At 39.4% G+C, this 20509-nt stretch overlaps 1 protein-coding gene across 1 annotated transcript in view; it reads right to left on the minus strand.

Moving 5' to 3' along the window:
• HSPA12A (heat shock protein family A (Hsp70) member 12A) overlaps nt 1-20509 on the minus strand; it is a 60872-nt gene that overhangs the window by 17802 nt on the left and 22561 nt on the right. The window contains exons 4-6 of the mRNA XM_075026473.1: nt 18585-18771; nt 17565-17669; nt 13961-14077 (exon numbers count right to left, since the gene is read on the minus strand). Coding sequence (XP_074882574.1) covers nt 13961-14077; nt 17565-17669; nt 18585-18771 — 409 coding nt within the window. The remainder of the gene's footprint in view (nt 1-13960; nt 14078-17564; nt 17670-18584; nt 18772-20509) is intronic.

The raw sequence follows: 20509 nt of genomic DNA on the forward strand, positions 1-20509 counted from the left end.
ACATATTATTATAAACTCAGCATCTTCCTTATGGCAAAAATATGGTGAAAATATATCTTAACACAGCCTCTGAAAAAGGTCCGAAAAGTAAAAGAGAAATGGTTAAGATTTAGTATATACTGGAAATAATGGAGGTACAAAGGAGCATTATACAGCTTTAGGATTAATCAGATCTGCGCAGGGCCAGAGCAAACTGCAGCTGGGTCTACTTCAGTGCTAATGCTTACATTAACTTGCAGAGTGCTGGTTTTCACCACTGCAAGAGGAACACAGAGGCCACTGTGACCCCTTGATTCCCCTTTGGTCCAGGGAGTAGTTCAGGGCAGTTCTCTGAACTAGAGAAAATAATCTGATCGAGACCCATTTTTTACTCATTTAATAACATTTCCTACAGCACTTGCAGGGTCAAATGGAATAAGTAAATTATTCCAACATATACTCACAAATTTTAAAAACCGTATTTTCTCTGGATAAGAACTGTTCTTGTACTCAGAAGTGAATTTCGCTTTCTATTGTAGTACTAACCAGTGAGATGATCCTCGCAGACTCTATACTTCTTCCTAGCTCAGATTACCTATCTGTAGAACACATATACTAGTGCCTTTGTGCTTTATGCATTGAAAACCACTAAAGGAAAACATTTTGTAAACTAAGTAAAGAGTAATATATGATATTACTTTCATGGCAGTTAAATTTGATCTTTGAGAAAGAGAAACAAACTAAGAATGAGGTCTGATTGGATAAATTCTAATTTACTGCTCTGATAAATTTTGTAGTCATTTAAGATCTGATTCAGTACTACATCAGTGCTGTAGGCACTGCATTCACAATTAATAATTTCCAGATACAAAAATGTAGCATAAATAAACTAAACAGATAAACATGTGCAAGAGAAGAACCACCCTCGTTAGACAGTTAGAAAAACAAGGCACAGAGACTAAAAGCCTTGGCTAATGTTGCACAGGAACCCACAATAAGGTGGGAATTCACTCCACAACCCCAGAACTACAGTTCAGTGTCCCAGCCAAATGCTACTCTTTGCCAAACAGCAAGCTTCAATTTCTGCATGTGACACATAGCACTTGCAGAAGCTGCAGGGACAGCTCCATCACAGCCTTGGGCCCCCATTCTGTTTTCACAGTTTGCCACCTCCACCAACTGCATTACTTTAATCACTTCTGAAGCAACGCTGCAGACCAGATGAGTGTAATGATACATTCTTCTGGGTAGTAGGAAGAACTTTTTAAACCTGTTTTACCACTAAAGCCACATTTGTAGGCACCAGAGAGACAATTTAAAAGTTGGAGTCCATTAAATAGCTCCATAAAGATAATGTGCTTCATTAGTAAATGAAGCTCTGCAGGACAACATCATTCAGCCAAAAAAACAGAAGCTGTGAATTAACATCAACATTTTTCTATTTTCCAAGATATTTATTATAATTAGTAACAATAGGAAAGCCATGATTGCAAGTTAAGCACCGCATAGCCTGCATGAAGAAACTATTGTGTGACTGAATCAAGGCAACACAAAACAACAGTTGGAAATTAAGTGCCTTGTGAAATTTACACCGTTTAAACTAATCAGTTCATTGTGTTAAGGGATTCATGATAACACCATCCACTTAGTGCCCTGGTAAGTGAGCTCTTCTCTAATCCTCCTCCTTTTTCACTAGCTAGCACTTTCTCCAGTTCTATGGCATCAAACTGGGATGTCACAAATAAACGACTGAGATCTAATTACAGAGGCAGAGCATGCCAGGAAAGAAGATGAGCAACATGGAAAAAGACTCCCAGCATTACCAATCACAAAGAGGCACGTAAGGGGGAGCTGGGCTGGCTGAGAGTGGGGCTAGTGGACATCACAAAGCTGCATGAAAAGCACAGCACATGCAGTTTTGCTAGATCTTCAGCCTTGAGACTTAAGAAGCCTTCACAAAAAATGTTTGAAAATCATTACGCCATCACATACACTGATGCTTTGCCGTTAGTCTTCAGAGTGATGAAGAGTACTGCAGCACAATAAGTATCATGAATAAATACAACAGAGTGAGGCCAGACAGCCCATTTAGCTCAGTCCACTTATCGGTTCAAAGACAGATTCTTAAAATTGCTCAACAGCCACAAAACAAACCGGATTTTCAAAGGCACCCAGATTCCTCTTAGTGACCACAGCACAGAGGCTGCGTTTGCCAAAGGCAGGAGGAAGAGCTGCTGGGTGCTCCCCTCCTTTCAAAAATTCATCCTCAGGATTTAAAAGCCTAGATGAAAACTGAGAATTAACATCATTCTTTTTCTTTTTTTCTTTTTTCTTTTTTTTTTTTTTAAATCCAGTCAACGCAATGTTTGGGTGGTGGTTGATCCTGCAAAGATCTAACATCTACAGTTGTCACAGAGGCACTTTTTGCTCTACAGAACCAAGAGCTTTTTGCTTTCTCTTAAACAACACCTGCTATACATACATGCATGTATATAATAGATATACATAAATGCATACATTTTCACACTATTGCTGCCTGTTGAGCTAAAATTAGGTTTGTGGCACAGGCTGTCCTTCGTCCTATTCTGATCAGGTGCCACTGGTATTTTGCATTTCACAAGTGAGAACATAGTGGATAATTATCACAGCTGCAGAATTCCTTCAGTGTCAGCTTCCCCATTTGTAACATTTCGCTGTTAAGTGACAGGACAAAGATGCTCATCTCTCTGTGAGAAAACTGCTTGAAAGAGCATAAATGAAATCACAGGCTATGGTAAAATAGTAGTAACTTCATTTTGCAGACAAGGGAAATATAAATTAGGAAAGGTGAAAAGTGGAAAACCCATCGGTTTAAAGGAGGGGGCACAAAACTGTAAGTTGAGAGAGCCCTGTAATAGTTTTCATTTATTCACTTTGCACTAGCGTAAGTGATTAAATAAAGTGAAAGACATAGAAGGATGAAACCCAATGTAAAAACTGGCCTTTAAATTGTCTTTAGGATTTTGGGATTATCCTGAGACCTCTCTGAGAGCCCAGATATCTTCCCTTCTGCTATGATAAAGCAGTTACTGTTACTACATATTTATACTGTTTTTCCTTGCTTTTAAAACACCAGAGCGTAGGCTTTGCAGTGCTTTTTGAATTCCCAGGGCTTGCCCGTACCAGAAGCTCATACAAAGTAACTAACCCACAGAAAATTCACAGCCTTCCTACAGCCTTCACGTAGGCTGAACTTACTGCTGCTCACACTTCAAAGGTAGAACCCATAAGCTATGAACTCCTGTGAAGGGAGTTTTTAGACTAAATCCTCTAATCTGCAGGAAGTCAGGATAGATGTTAATAAGGTACCTCTCACTTGCACCCATATACCTGGTGTGGTGAACTTCACCAGATGAGATATAAATTTATTCCAGTTAATAGCAACACTACTCCCCATTTAAGAGTTTGTGCATGAATGTATATGTTGAAGGGGCAAGAGCCTTAGATTACTATTTTATTTATAATTAGATTTAGTTTTATGGTGGAAGAAACTCTTGGATACCAACTTCAAAAAGCTGAGATGAAAATACGTAATCACTGTGTAAACTATTATTATTATTATTATTGTTAATTCCAAAGAAACCACTAGAATCACTTACAGCCCTCTACTACAGCACTTACTTCCTTGTTATTTCTCAGTACAAGTATTCATGACTGCCAATTTCCATGAGTAACGGCTACAGAATGAGCTCTGTAAAGGCTATCAACTGAACACTTTTATACCCCTCAGTTCACGACAGACATGGAGAAAGTGGAGAGGGTTCAAGGAGGACTGCTAGAGAACATGTTCTGTAAGGGCAGACTGAGGGAGCTTGGTGCGTTTAGTCTGGTAAAAAGGTGGCCACGGAGGAATCTAATAGCTGCCTGCAGCTATCTGAAGGGCAGTTACAAAGATAGCAGAACACGACTTTTCTCAGTCTTGCCAGGAGATATAGCAAGGGGCAACAGCCACATATTGCAGCTTGCAGAGTTCAAATTAGGTATTACAAATTGGGTATTATTAGGAATGTGATGCAGCACTGGAACAGCTGCCCAGAGAGGCATCTCTGTCCTTGGAGATTTTTAAAACTTGGCTCAACAAAGCCACTGCTGACCTGGTGTTGACAATAACCCTGCTTCAAATGGAAGGTCAGACTAGATGATCTCCAACAAACACTTCCAATGAATGCTTCCATGATTCTAAAATGGTGCAGGTATTACACGCTGAGAAAGACCAGAACTGCTGGTAGGAATCTCCCAAACACCAAAGACCTACACACTTTCTCATTCCTTGTCTTTGTAAATGCCATGTCAAATCATTGCCTGTATCAGCAGGAGGGAGCCCATCATGTCTGACAGTATGACAGCAGTACCAGACTCGCTGTAACAAGCCTGCAGTTATTCAGGGCATCACAGGTTTCCGTGTGGAGTTCAGTCAATTTGAACTTTTATCTGAGTGTCTTGGGATCAAAAGGAAACATTTGTCACAGTACACTTTTTTTAATCTGAAAGCTACTCTTTTAAAATCTGAAAATATAAAGAGCACAACAGTCCTAAGCAGTCCTTTAGCCTTAAACATCAGCCATCAGTCACTTTTTAAAGTGATTCAATACAGCAAAAGCAGTTAGTTTAATGCATCAAGGATGCACAAGTTGAGTTTACAACACTAATACAATCTGCACCAAAAAAACCCAATCTGCCTCAGTCCAGTGTCTTGTCAGACAGGGAAATTCAATTCCTAATTAATTCATTTTCCTGTATTTGGTTGTAGAGAAAAAATGGTCTTGTGCTTAAAAGCATGAGAATACAAATAGCAGACCTGTACTTGAAGCTCAATTCTTTTGCGTTCAGCTCTGCTACAAGCTCCCCACATAACATTTTGCAAGTCACTTAGACCAAACTTTGTGAAACAATCCACTAAAGCAAATGCATCAATTTCTGAGTATCCAGATCAATACCAAGGTTTACAATGGAGCTATTGCCAAAGTTTGTTGGAATGGGGGATGCTTGGACTCTGAATAATCAAGCTATCTGTCATACGTATACCTGATCATGCTACTTAGCAAGCTGGTTTGAACCAAAGCAGAATTCATTTCATTACTGTTTAGTAACCTATCAATAAAGCTACTCCTATAATAAGAAATAAAGTACAGCCTATAACATTGCTCCCTCCTAATGGCTGTTTAGAAACTCTGGCATTATCCCATTCTGAAAAGCAAGAAGATAAATGAGGCACCTAGAACTGTAATGAATTGTGACTTTTACTTTCAGCACACTTTGAATAATGAATTTTGTGGAGTTGCACTGGCTACAGTCAAAACGGCTGTATTTGTGTGGTCGCTGATTAGATGAACTGATTTGTTATAGATGGCTAGGCTGTCTTATTGAGATAAACGCCTTTGCTAAGCATGGTCAGACTGCCTCAATTTATTTTTCCTGGGGTTGCTGTTACTCAGCTAAGAGCACAGATTGCTTTACCAGTGCATTTCTATACTTTATATTTTATACATTATTTTTATAATCTATTCTTTGTATTTTCAACCTGACCTTGGAATTCTTTGGGACTGTAAGCACTGTTTGATTCTATTATTAAAACCCATACTTATGAGGTCTTCTAGATTTTGTATTATAATTTCCCTTTTTAAATTTATAAAACAATAAAATTTACTAAATGTAGGCTATAATACAAACTTTTGAAACTCCCAAAATGCATAATGGAAACCAGCGAAGGAAGAGAAGCAGATAGTCTCAAAGGCTTCTGAGCTCTGTGAAGTATTACTCGTGCAAACATGAAGTTATCCTGAGCAGTAGGAGCAATGAGAGGACAGAGAATGGGAAATATTGTCAGATCCCTATATGTGACACTAGCAGAATTGCAGAATATTGAAAGAATACAGTATTCACTATATAACTGTTACAAGGATTAAGATTATACTTCTAGTCCAAATGCTAAGGTAAATGCGGCTTCTTGCAGAACAACCATGATGACAAAAAGGGCTCCTCTCTGTCAAGCCTTCCAAAATGTCACCCTCCTCTCACAGTTAGACGAAGTCCTTTAACTGGTCTGTCTTAGTTCAAAAACCTGAGGAAATTTATAATTTAAAACTGTACTGTGGCAGCTCTGATAGGGGAACGTCACCCTACCCCAAAACTAGCAGACATGTCCTACGACCCAAAGAAAAAGGTCCTTGGGACAATCTTGAACTATTTTATACCTGTCAGAAATCACCAAGAAATGTGTACAAGCTGTTTATCCTAAAGTTATCCTTTCATTGAAAAAATAAATCTTTAATTTTTGAAGGACTGTTGGTCATTTGTTTACTTCTCAAAGGAAAAGACCATTCATGCTGAACTCCCCATGGAGGTGATTTCAGGGTTTTACAGGGCCCTGCAGACCTGAGGGCTAATGTGGAAGGAAATAATCTGTTCTGTCTTGGCAAAGGTGAGAGATGGAAATCAGAGATAAAAATGTAGGAAAATGTGTGTACTGCACCTGTGGGAGGATCTGGGAAGAGGGTCAGGAGGAACTGCCACATACCACTGCCAGTTCTACCCCCTCAGTCTTTAACTCCCCTCTTCATGCACATACTTCAGCAGGCTCATGAGTTTGGGCTCAGATCTGCACCAGCCACAGCCACGGGAGCGGTGTTGGCTCACTGAGGGTTCACATCTGTTTTGAACAGATTGTGCAGAGATGGGAAGGGCTGCCACATCTCCCAGCAGCACAAGACAGCACCCAAAACTCCAAACACGCTGCTGTCTGCATGCTTTCTGATGCAGTCACAGAGCCTATATCCCTGTCATAAGCCTCCTGCTTTCTCTCTTCTCCCCTGTACTGGAACCTGCATCACCAGGAGGTGCATCCATAGAACACTTTCAGTGGAAACAAAATATTTCAGCTGCCTTTTGCCATCTACTGAGAGGAGTGGTGTGAAAATTCAGTTGCCTTTTTGCACTGTATGGCGGTCTGCCCCGAATGTCTCCTAATGTAAAAAGATTCTGCTGTCCTTATTAAGACAGAAAATGAGTGCTTACCTACCCCCAGAAGGAGTGTCTGTTCTCCACTGCCTTTAGAAGATGCCCACTGGAACTGAATTTCTAGAAGTGGCTGCTTTCCAGACAGAAACAGAGATACATAAGTCCTACTTCATGGCATGATGAGAAGATTATTCCTGTTGCTATCTTAAATTCAAAAATGTCCTCTTCCAATTATACTTCACTTTTCTAGGGAAGAGCTCTGTAGTTTGCAGAGAAACAACACTCACAGGTTATAACAGTGAGATAGATGAATCCAAGAACAGATCTGAGCAGAGTGGTTTGGAAATTAGTACTGTAGCACGTGCTGACGAGCAGGCCTTGAGGAAGGAAAGTGGAACATAAGGAAGGAAATATCTGAATTACGAACACTGGCTAACGATCATGAAGCAGCATTAAAACCACTTCTGTTTACAATGCATGGAGAAGGTTCTGCAGTTTACCTGTGGCTATTCCTCAAAAAGCTTTTGTGAACCACTGATAAGAAAGAAAGATGATTTGCTACATACAGGCAAGGCACAAGCTTTCTGGGTCATCATGAGAGAGAAAAGGATTTCTTATATTTGTGAGACAGAAAAGAACACCAATAATTGCAGCAGACCTTACTTAGGACATCACCTCTAGTCTATCACACTTTGGTCTCAGAAGTAATCCCAGATATGTAGACACAATTTTCTAAGGGGAAGAATCTTGGATGCCTTACAAGGTAAGGAAAAAACACAAGACTCTGAAATCACCAACTTTTCTCTTTGCACAACAGGCTACACAAAATCTCCAGATTGCTTGTTTTGTTGTGCCCCTGCCCTTTCATTCCTCCAAAATTTTCACAGGTATTAGGACCACAAATCCAAATTAGCATTACTGAAGCTGACTCGCATACTGCCAAACAATAACGTGCTACAAGAGAGGTTATGCTTGTTGACAGGTTGATGGTAAATGGGACCACAGTGGCATTGAGTCCATACTTCCACTAGGGTGACGTTGCTGCAGCTCACTCCCAAGTGACTGTTGCCACAGATCACATTTGTGCAGTAAATGAAAGCTTAGCTCAAAGTGGCATTACCAAGAATTTTTTGCTGCATTACATTATATCCCCCAAGGTGCAGGAGGACATTAGTTGCAAATTTTATGAGTAGCATGCATTAGAAAAATGAAGCCATTAAATTCACATAAGCTTTTCAATTTTTCATGTTACATTATTCTAGAAATGGTTTCTGTACCATGGGCATGCTCCAGTTACCACAACAGCAAAGCCTGACTCTCTTCCTATTTAAGTATTCTCCTAGTGTCTTAGGCTCCCCCTTCCCTTTGTTTCAAAATATCCTCACTGTAGGTCCTTATGGCTCAGGCTGATTTTATTAAAGAGACACAAGTGGCCCTGACTGAGAGCAGTTTCACCGAGAAAACTATATGCTTGCTATTTTCTGTTAGTTGCATCTTATTTTGTACCTTGGGCTTTCTGATTTTGCCTTAATATTTTCAGCTTGTATTTCTTTTCCCTGTCTTTGTAATTGAATACTGGCATCTAAGATGCCTTTTAGACCTATCTATTATCCTCCTTCATTGTCCTTTCTATGAACTTGTTACAGACAATCCTACCCGCTAGTTTTAGACCTTGTCCACACTGATTTATATTTGTTTCTGGACTTCTATCACTCCCCCCACTCCTCCTGATTGTAATTTAAAGCCTTTAAGACTGTCGTTTTCTTCTTTTGGCTGGAAAACCCCATCTAGCACAGTCCTTCCACCAGGCAGAGGGAAGATTCTAATTTTTTGCTATTTCTGTTGGTTCCAGTGCCCTTTCAGGCAATTTCCAAGATCCTGAGAAACATGTTCCACAACTTTCTAAGACAGGCACAGCTCTATCTACCTATTCTTACCTAGAATGCTACAAAAACCTCCTATTTTACTTGCTTAGCAAAATAAAAAGAAAACCTCCAAATATTCCAACTTGTGCCACAGAATTGGACAAACAGAAATGTACAGAACTGGATTAGCAGATGGCTTTGTCAACTACCTCTGCTTTCGCTTGAACCTGGCTGGGTAATTAAAATGCGTAAACCAAGATCAATTAGTACACGTTTCCCACTGTGCTGAGTTCCCACTCTGTAATCTTCACTCCTCAATTAGTTATCCTTTCCTAATTAAACATAGCTACAAGATGCAGAATCCTCCCTATCATATCTCTTAATAAACATTTTAATCCTTATGATTAAAAAGATATTAATATCACAAAAGTGAAAGCATGGACTCAAGAGAACCCCAGAAGCTACAAATAATCAGGATGGTTGATGCATTAATGCACTTCTGCTTCATCTGCCTCCACTAACAAGTACACTTTCAAAGAAATCAGCAGCTTCCCAGTGCTGCTTATGCCTGAACATCCATTGCCTTTTTATGTAGTTCATAGCAGAAGTCTGTTACACTGTGCCTAGACAAATAAATTTCAGTTGTGTGTATTTTATGTACCAAAGATAATACTTAGAAAGGAGTTAAGCGTAGCTCAGCTTCACAGATATCGATCTGGTTAAGTCTCTCTAGTCATCTTTTTAAAAACCAAACACATTTCACATCACGTTTTTATTAGCAAGGAATTTTATGTGTCATCACATTACTCTCTCACCAAATGTGTTTACTTTTCTCCGAAGGTTTCTACAGAGCAGGCTAGTACTGATCAATGTAATGTAACCGTGGAACACAACGTGTTAAATAATTCTCATCATGCACATTCAATGATGAAACTGATGTGAAAACATAATAAATATTCAGCATAAGAGCTGGTTAAAGAAAGCCTCTGGAATTTCAGGCTCACTGGACCTAGACTGCCTCTCTATTTATACGAGCTTAACATGTGAATGATTTTATTTGCTATTTGTAATTGAAAGATAAATCTACTTCAGAGCTCTAGAACTCCATTTCAAAATCAACAGTTCATATTAAAAGGAAAAAGAACTCTCGATATCTCTAAGTAGACCAGCTGACTGATGTTTGTAAGCCTACAGAACATTTGGGGCAAGCTTACAAAAATGCACTATCCTTCCCTTTCCTTTGCTCTGCCTTGAGTGCATTTGGTGTGCCATGTTTTACTTTCTTATTTTATAGCTTCTGCATTCACATACTCCTGTCACACTCCAAACTCTTCCTTAAAACCTTATTCCTATTGGCATGTTCACGGAATTCCAGCCTGCAGATTCTGCTCTGCACTTACTGTGCCCAAAGAATGTGTATTAAAAGATGAGCTGGAAAAATGCCTTTACTAAAAAGAAACACTCTGCCAAGAATATTGGATGCTGTGTTCCTCTAATAAACAATCTACAGTGCCTGAATTTCATTTGGGTAAAGGATTAAAAGTGCTGCTCATAGTAATATATTAAGACAGCAAAGTGCTGTTAAGACTGAACCAACTATTCATGCCTACCTAGATTCAATGGATTTCTACACAAATCATCTTGAATACTTTTAGAGTTTCACCTTTCCATTAGAAGACACACTTTTTTTTTTGTCATCAGTAATACAAGACTAAGAAAACACTGAATTTTCTTGTGTCAGTAGGACCTCAGACGACACAGAGGTGGGATCCTGCTTTTGTGTCCATGTTAACACATCATTCTGATGAGGCAGTAAGTGCCAGGCCATGTTCATGAGCTAGAAGTGGCTTGCCTCCACACCTAAGCCATCTTTTCATGTTGGGGTCTAAACCTCAGGGCCAGCGCAGGTAGTTGCATTTGCCTGCTTCTGCAAGGACAAGAATTAGGGCAGGTCCCACCCAAATGAGCAGGATGGAGTCCTACTACATGTTGTCCCACCAGACCATGCTGCCAAGGTCTCCAAAAGAAGAAAATACATCAACAATTTGAATTTATTACTCACGATGCGAGTTCTTCATGAGAATGGGATTCCTTCTAATACTGGTAAATGCAGCACTTCTGACAACTACACCAAAGCAAAAAAATTTAAACAGAACAACTAGGACACGGAAACAAGAAAAGTTAACACTATTTATGGTGCCTTATATTTTACTGGTGGGGACAATGGCAAACCTGACTAATGCATCCCGAGAGTCATTATTCAGGATGTAACGAACACAGATGCAGTGCACACTTATCCCAGCAGACATGCTTTGAGAAAGGAAACTTAAGCCAAAGTGGGTCTTACAGAGATGATACTCTGCTCTTGCCACAGAGCTCACTCCAAGTGTGACCAGACCCCAACAAGTGTCACACAGCTTTAGAACTATCTCTGGACACATAGAAATTAAGCATGAGGGACAGGAAGAAGCATCTGTGAACTATTATACAGGAACAGAGCAATTTTGATTCAGCAAAGTGAAGCTGAAAGACATGCAGCTCTACAGCCTACCAGACTTAGTCCCTCGGGAGGGCCCAGAGAGCAAGACAAATGAGAATAAACAAACACCTGCTTCAAAGAGGTAATGACTCAAGTATAAAAAGAGTTAAGGATACAAAAAGCACAATAGATGAATACAGATGGGGCAGGCAGAGTAACAGCAAGAAGCAATGAGGAGCAGTTTTCACATATCAGTAGGTTAATCACAGTCAAGTTTTTGTATGCGTGAATAAAACAGCATTTTAGCGGGGGTTTCAGAGGAGGAAAATGAGTTTGCATTACAGATGTTCATGTCCAGGACATGCAGCTTATGTCTGAGATGACACAAATGAAGGAGTCAAATGTAGGTTGATTCCCTGTCAAATGAGAGGCCACAAAACCCTTTAGCGGCAATATTCTGAAGAGATAGAGAACAGGCCAGATTACAGTTGCCAAAGCCAAGGAAATGATGTTGCAGTAACCAAGATGCAAAATCAGTTACAGCTTTGATGAAAGCTCAGCAGTATGTACAGACAGGAAAAGCTGTCATGCAGACAGCATTAGCAGGATTTTGATAGGCTGGATGGAAAGAGAGAAGAAGAACTGTGAGCTGAAGGGAACACTCAGATTACTCATTCAAATGAGAAAGCAGCACAGCAGCTGGAAGGGGGTGTCACAGGAGCCCTGGGGCAGATTAAGAGTTCCAGGTTAGCAATGTTTTGTTTAAGGCAAAACAGAAATGAGGGCATGTCAGAGATGCACTGAGATTGTAGGCTGTACAAAAGCTGATGGATGTTGAGTGCAGAAGCAGACCTACAACACTACTTACTTGACTTTATTAATTCCATGCAATATTGAGCTTTGCCTAGACAACTACTTAACCATTCCAGAAAGGCAAGTCTTTACATTGTGAACCACTGACCGAAGCCATTAGTATTTTTGTTCTCTTAGAGCTATGTCACTTGCCACAGATTTCTACAGCTCATTAACATTTCCCACTAGTTAACTCTGAGCTTAGACTAGTGGTTGTACTTCAGTGTGTTACCAGTAACAAAGTTTCTACTGCTCCCTTTTCACACTTTTCTCTACTTGATGCCCCGATTACTCTTATGACAAGCTCTCATTTTCAAGATGCTTGCATGTTCCAATAGCTAGAAAAAAGAGCTGCAACTTCTGATTCATCTGTACATACTGGTTTGACGAATGTGTTGGATCCAGCAACAGGAATATGAAAGACTGAATGGCAAAGCAGAATTCTCAGTTTTCTGCACTTCTTTCTTCATCCCCATTACTTTACAAAAAATCAACCGTGTGTCAAGTAAACATCAATTATTCCTCTAAACTCATGTTTTCCTGCAATTGATCACACACCCCGAGTTAAAAGCCGTCAGTCCTTGCTGTTTATCAAGCTTGCCGATAAAAATACACAATCACAGACACAACCACAGACACAGACACTAATTAACAACATTCCATTGTGCCACAAATGAGAAATGCCAAGAGATCTACCTTACCCTGCCCTGCTCCTTACACAGCTCCCAGTACATGAGCACACATGCACACAGACAGCAGGCAGACAACAATATACAAAGATAATGAATGGGTCTCTAGTGTTTCAGATTTACCTACAACCGTGTCCTTCCATCAGAACTTTAAGAGTGTTTTGCTTCTGGCACTAGCATTAGCAATCCCACAATAAAGACTGTTAAGAAAAATGTTGCTCAACATTAGAGATAGTTAGAAACAGAGTTAGAAAAATCTGGGTGCTTCCCAGGAGCACTCTGCAAATTACTCATGAACTACTAGGTATTTTATAAACTGTGCATCACAGAGCTGCTGCCAATGGGTTACGCAAGTCTCTGACCAAAAATAAAAAAAAAAACAAAACAGAAAATGAATATCCTGATGAAAAGAAGAATGTGTACATCTCGTGTATTAAAGACGCAAACTGAATTTGAAATAAAGGACATGCATATGGAAAGTGCATATGGAATATTTGGGGGGCATTTGGGGGGAAAGAGTTAAATGCAGATAAGCCTCTTACTGGTGAAAATAACATTTGAATTTAATTTTATATCCAGACTATCCGGTTCACAGTCCTTTCATTCCTACTGTGGGAAAATGGGAACTGGAAAATAAGTCCCACCGAGGAGGCTCTTTGCTTTCCCTCCTCTTCCTTTTTTTTTTTTTTTTTTTTTTTGCTTTAAAAGTCTGTGATGACCTAAAGAAAGTAACAAAACAAAACTGTGCCCAGTATGTTAAAAACAGCTTTCCCTCGGGTCTCAAAACTGCATCTGTTCCATGTGCACTGAATTCAGCAGGAATACAGTGTACAAGATGACTAAAACATCAGAGTCTGCAGTGAAGGAGACCAATATATAAAAGTAAATAGAAAGAAAAAGGCATTTAAGAGGTGAATGCATATGACTTAAAGCTACTGCTCTGTAGACTTAACACCTCTTTAAATGTTTCTAGTCTCACTCTTTTCTAGAGCATTTTTATACAGTTTATACCAGAGCTAATTGCCCCAAATACAGTTTATCATCTAGTCTATCAACTAGGGCTTTAAAGGGGCAATTCTATGTTCAGCCTGTAATCTTACCTTGTAGGCAGCTTGTCTCATAAACTGCTTTGCAGGCTGCTTCCAAATAGCAGGCACTGTAATGACCCATCTTACTTCAGTGTTTTCAAAGTCTGAGCCTCCTTGGTCACTGAGCTCCTAAATAAAAGGAAAACAGAAGTGAATGCAAAATGATGGGTGTCAACTTTATAAGAAAACATTATTTTCTGCTAGCTCTAGTAACAGTAACTTTCTCTTTTCAATTTTTTTCCTGTTACATCTATGCTACAAATCAGAATTATTGCCAACCTGTCAAAAATGCTTTACTGTGCCAAAAGCTGGAATTAGGGTTGATGCCTTCTCAAGGAGGCCTATAGAAAAGTTTACTGCTTAACATGAAGTAGAAAAGTTAGTTTTTCCAAAAGCAGCTCATTCACTGCTGAATATTACAGAATGTTTATGTACATTCTTAGTCACAGTGTGGGATTTGCTGTTAGCTTGAAGAATTCACACTTGCATCTTGATTAATACACAGAAAAATATTTGAGGTATCACTGATGAACATTATGTTTTACAATCTGGATTTTTTCAATAACTTCTTTATACACAATTCACCTTTAAATCAAATTTTTACAACTCTGTTAACAAGGGAAAAGTTACAGTTAAACCCTTTAAAAAAATTGACTGATTGCTCCTTGAAAATTTTGCTTTAAGCTAACATTCAAGACTAGTTTAGTACTTTTATTGTCCTTTTTTTTCCCTTAAAAAGAGGAAAGTCTGTATTGCATTTGCAAATTAGGTGATATACTGACATGTTTTGGGAAAGGTTCCAAGTAAAATGTCACTACCATATGTCCTATCTAAATCTCCATCCAAACAGGGAAAGCTTCAGAAAGGTGAACAACGGGCCTTTAGAATGTAAAAAAAAAGTTTCTGCATGTGCTGTGCCAAGGTGTTGTGTTTGTTTAGCTATGCTGCAGTTTAAAAATCCATGCTAGAAAAGTAGTACCTTTATACTGCACAGGGCACTAGAAACAGACAGATTATAGTGGAAAGTAACAGTTCATTTACATCACTTGTCTAATTAGTTTCAGCATGCACTCACAAATCTCAAGGATTTATTTATTAACATCAAGAAAGGATGCAGCCCTGAAGAGGCAGCACAGCAAGTATATGGGATTGTACCCAACAGCATTCATATTCACTAAGAATTTCGCCAGGCTATGCACGGGTTCAAGTCTGTGACTCCACAATCAACCCCAAAATCTAGTTAAGTAAGTCTTTGACAAGATGAGGATTGTTTCTCTATAGCCATAAAGAATACAGTGAGATCTCACAGAGAATAAATTAAACCCATTCAAAAAAGTACATTAGTTTTTAACAACAAGGCTATTTTAAACAATGCTTACTTGGATGAATATTCTTATCTGACCCAGCAACTGCTATGCTTACATTGACTTTATAGTGGCACTTTTGAAGCCAATGTGTACTTAATTTACATTTGACTGTTTACATAAGATTTTAAATCTCAAAAACTGTTTACTGGGGACATGTATTTCACAGGAGAATATGAAAAAAAAATCTTGTGACCCAAGAATACTATTACAAGAAATTAGTATTGCAACATTTCAAATGGGAAATGGAAAATAAAATTCATTTTCCTTACCAACACCAGCCACAGTTGAAAGAAAAGAAAAAAAAGGAAAGAAAGAAAAAAAAAAGGCAACATAAATGGAAGCAGTCCATCAGAACACAGTATGAATTTACAAATTAAACCCGTGACAGATGTCTGTCTTACTTTTTGTTCTCCCCAATGCTTGTTAGATTTTCTGCATAAACATGCATTCAGGATCAGGGCAACCAAATTACACAGATGACACCAAGTTGGGCGGGAGCGTTGATCTGCTCGAGGGTACGAAGGGTCTACAGAGGGATCTGGACAGGCTAGATCAATGGGCTGAGGCCAGTTGTATGAGGTTCAACAAGGCTGAGTGCTGGGTCCTGCACCTGGGTCACAACAACCCCATGCAACCCTACAGGCTGGGGGAAGAGTGGCCGGAAAGCTGCCCGGCGGAAAAGGACCTGCGGGTGTTGGTCGACAGCCGGCTGAATATGAGCCGGCCGTGTGCCCGGGTGTCCAAGGCCAATGGCATCAGAAACACCGTGGCCAGCAGGAGCAGGGAAGTGATCGTCCCCCTGTACTCGGCACTGGTGAGGCCGCACAACGAATACTGTGTTCAGTTTTGGGCCCCTCACTGCAGGAAAGACATAGAGGTGCTGGAGCGTGTCCAAAGAAGGGCAGCGAAGCTGGTGAAGGGCGTGGAGCACAAGTCCTGTGAGGAGCAGCTGAGGGAACTGGGGCTGTTTAGCCTGGAGAAAAGGAGGCTGAGGGGAGACCTTATCGCTCTCTACAACTACCTGAAAGGAGGTTGTAGTGAGGAGGATGTCAGTGTCTTCTCCTAAGTAACAAGCAATAGGACAAGAAGAAATGGCCTCAAGTTGCAGCAGGGGAGGTTTAGATTGGATATTAGGAAAAATTTCTTCACCAAAAGGGTTATCAAGCATTGGAACAGACTGCCCAGGGAAGTGATGGAGTCACCATCCCTGGAGGTATTTAGAAGATGTGTAGATGTGGCACTTAGGGACATGGTTTAGTGGTAGACTTGGCAGTGCTAGGTTAACAGTTGCACAAAATGATCTTAAAGGTCTTTTCCAACCTAAACGATTCTACAGTTCTATCTCACAGCACAGCGACATGAAATTCACCCCTGCAAAGGGTCAGCGGTTTTTTGGCACACATACTACAGTTCAACTGTGTAAAACAGAATAAAGGAGTGTTGTGCAAAGGTACCTGTGTTGGTTTGGGTAATGGAGGCTATTTATCTGCGCTAGTGCAGAATTCCACATAGGCTACTATACTGAACGTCTCAGTGCAATCAAGTGGCCTGTAGAAATCATTGTACTGGCATAATTACACTATTTCCACCAGGTTAGCCAGCTTGTACACCTCAGCACGTCATCTTTGTACAGACTTACAGTGAGATTCAAGTCACCAAATTATAAACGAGCTTTTAATAATCTTTCTATTACAAAATATATCCAGCTCATCCAACTTCCCTTTGCTTAATCAGTGAAGACAAAGTCAGGTTGGGGCAGCAGACATCTCTAGGTGCCCATCCTATTGTGTTTCACAGTGCCAACTCTTTAGCATAAGAGAGAACCTGGTGTGAACACAGAATAACCCATCGACCCAGCAGCAGAAGTGTAGGGGACGACGACAGGACCCAGTCTCAAATTTAATTCCTGAGCTTCAGCTCCTACACTTTTAAATTTTCTTTTCAAATCAATGTTTTTTCCATGAAAAAAGCAGTAGAAAATATTCAAGCCAGCAAGAAGATAATAGGAACTCTGCACCACAGTGATACACTTACTATTAATGAATCAGGCTTCCCTTGTGTGAGGGGAAATCACTTCAGGCTATTGTGAGCTCTCCAGAGTCCACAGCTTGCCTAGAGTTTCTACAGCTGCCTTGCTTTGTTTACATCAAGTACTACTGAGGTCAAAGCTTGGCAAGGTTAGAAGTGTTAAGCTCACATTTATACCAGTTATAAATACAGAAAATCCAGATAAGGAAACATTACCCTACCTTTAATGCCTGTTCCTTAAAGAACTGCAGAGCATAAGCAAATATCTCAAGTGCTTTGACTTTTTTGCCATTTGCAGCTGTCAGGTCTGTCTCCATGGTAAGATTCTACATGAAAGAAAATAACTGGAAGTTATTAAAAGGAAAAGGTAAACATGAAATTAAATCCCACTGCTTGAGAAAAGGGAACTCTTCATTATCCACCCGGTTAGGAGAAAGTGACAAAATTGTTCTGAAGAGGATCTAACTCATCACTTGAATTTCCTGGAGCATGACATTTGCTGCTTATTTTAGACTTTGTTTTTAAACACTTACCATGTCTAGACAACTGCAGGCAGAGAGAAAAATATGGACTAAATATTAAATAATTACAATAAATCTATCTGTAATTAATTGCAACAAAGCTGCATATGCATGATGTTTAATCCAAGTTAAGAGTTAGAAGTGTAGATTTTTGGCTTCCCACTAACACATGAAACCAGGAAACACCTCAATGCAGAAAGTACTGGCCGAATCCCAAAACTCTCCAACAGATTAAAGTAAAAAATATAATCAGTAGGAATAATGTCAAATTAACAACATGATTTGCACTTGCACTTTTGACAGTGAAATCCAGCTAAACTTGTTCCACTGTGCTGTTCCACCAGAGTTCAGTATGGCTCTTCTATTCTATTTCTGCTTTCTGAGTACATTTATAGAACAAAACAACCTCATGCAGACTCCATAGACAGCTATGAATTTCACCCAGGAAAATTAGGACATGAAGATCTAAGCAAAGCAGATATTGGACTTCTAAGATCTAGAAAGAAGGCTGGCAAAATACACTTGGCAAATGCAGTGAAAAGCAAAATGAATCATAATGTTAACTGAAGAGTTTAATTTACTTTATTTACTCTCTAAACTTAGAAATAGAGCTGATTCACGTCTAGTTGACCATCTTTAGGCAAAAACCTAGTACTGTCCACAGGAAGATAATCTGAGTAGCAAATGCACAATTATCCAAGAGAATTAGTTATTACTTACACCGGTGGTATGTAGCTTCATCTTGAACTTTTCAAAATACAACCAGTGCTTTGATTCAGTGGGATCCAAGTCATGGTAGAAATCTCTTGCTGCATACCCAAAGCTATGAAACTTTCTCTCTGGTGTTAGAAGGATAGTAGTTGGTGTCTTCTGATTGGATACTCCTGGATCTCCACCTTCCCATCGTCTATCCAACAAGTGAAAGAGCTTCAGTAAGTGATACTAATGTTTAGAGCAGCAGAAAAAATAGTATATTGTGAGAAAAACAATGTGGTGGCAGATTGCAGAGACTTCTTTCCCCTCCAGAGATACTAATTTCAATCCTTATAATACCAAAATCAAGTGGTTTTATTCACATCCAAGAAAAGATGAGAGTAATTTTCATTTCAGATAATTCAATAAATTTTGCATTTAGTTGAATAATTTTTAAGTACCTAATCATACTCTGTCTTTGATAAGAATACAGATTCCTTGAAGTAAGCCATACACAATTAACAAGGAAACAGTTTTGCACTTAAATTTTCAAACTAAGCATATACATGTAATACATATTCTACAGAAAAAATATCAAGTAATTCTCCAAGAACACTACTAATGAAAAACCAAATCTTCAAACTGAGTGAACTATCCAACTGTCAATCAGGCTCCATGAATGCTTACTTGTACAGCATATTTTCCCCATTTTGAATTAGGGACCTGTTTAAGTCATCTGAACACCACTGTGGAGAAGTCGATTAAATCCCTGGTTTTGTCACAGAAAGCTCTCTGAAGCAAGACAAGCCAGTTCAACCAACGTCTGATCCTATGCCTAATTTCCTGGACACCTGAAACTCTGAAGACATGTTTGCAGATGTTGGGCTCTCTGCGTTGCACTCCCACCTGAAGTTGATGGATTTTGTGTTTTAAATGCGAAAAATGCTGTAAAATTTTTAATCTGTCAAAAATAAAGCAGACTCCCCCAATCCCCAAGTATCTTATAGGCACCAAAACATTTACCTCACTACCATCTATTAAAATGGTGAATAAAACTATCCTATCTGATCAAGATTGTGAAGTTATCTTCAGGAAGACCCAAGAAACACAGAAGTTTTAAGGCAAAAGCAACCCAAAGCTTGTTTCACTGAATGGATAAGGAAATAAATAAGAACATTGAATATGGGAACACCTAGCAGCAGAAATTGGGGGGGGTGCATGGTGGGATGACAAGGTCAGACAGTAGAAAGTTGTACCACAGAGACAGCTGTGAGCATTCTTGTCTTCTTCTCACTTCTCCATCACAAAAAAAGCAGAATGGAAGAAAATCGCATTACTGCTCCTCTTCGCCTCATATACAAGTATGTTCAGCATGGGAAACAAACACTTAACAGAAAACATTTTCTTAAAAAGGCATCAGTGGAAAATCTGCTTTATGCTATCAGATATATAATCATAACACAGCTCAAACACAAGCCAAGTTAAGATCAGACAGGCAACTGCATTCATTATTAAACCACATGTTGATTGCTTTTTTCTAAAGAAAGCACAATACACTTTCATAATATACTACTGCCAAAGTCCCTGTTCTGAAGCACCAAAAGGTTGCCTTGTTCTGTGGTAATTGTTTATGTGACACAGGAAGATTATGTAGAAGAAAAATCTTTTCCATTTCATTCTCAGAAACAGTTGAACCAATTGAAAATGAATTGGCCTCCAGACCAAGGCAGACAACTGACATGGAAAACTGCAATCTAAGGGGTTAACACTTGGCAAAGTAACAAAGAACAGTGCTGGGAACCCTTCAGACCATTCAACTAGATCAAACAGCAAAATTTGCCCTTTTTTCCACCAGCAGCAGTGATGGCAGGGAATCACATGACTATGAATTTACTTCAGTGTAGAGGGCAATTCCACTGCTCTGAGAGCAGAAACAGCATGATGAGAAGTAG

This window comes from Buteo buteo, chromosome 4 (assembly GCF_964188355.1).
Source record: "Buteo buteo chromosome 4, bButBut1.hap1.1, whole genome shotgun sequence".
NCBI lineage: Eukaryota > Metazoa > Chordata > Aves > Accipitriformes > Accipitridae > Buteo > Buteo buteo.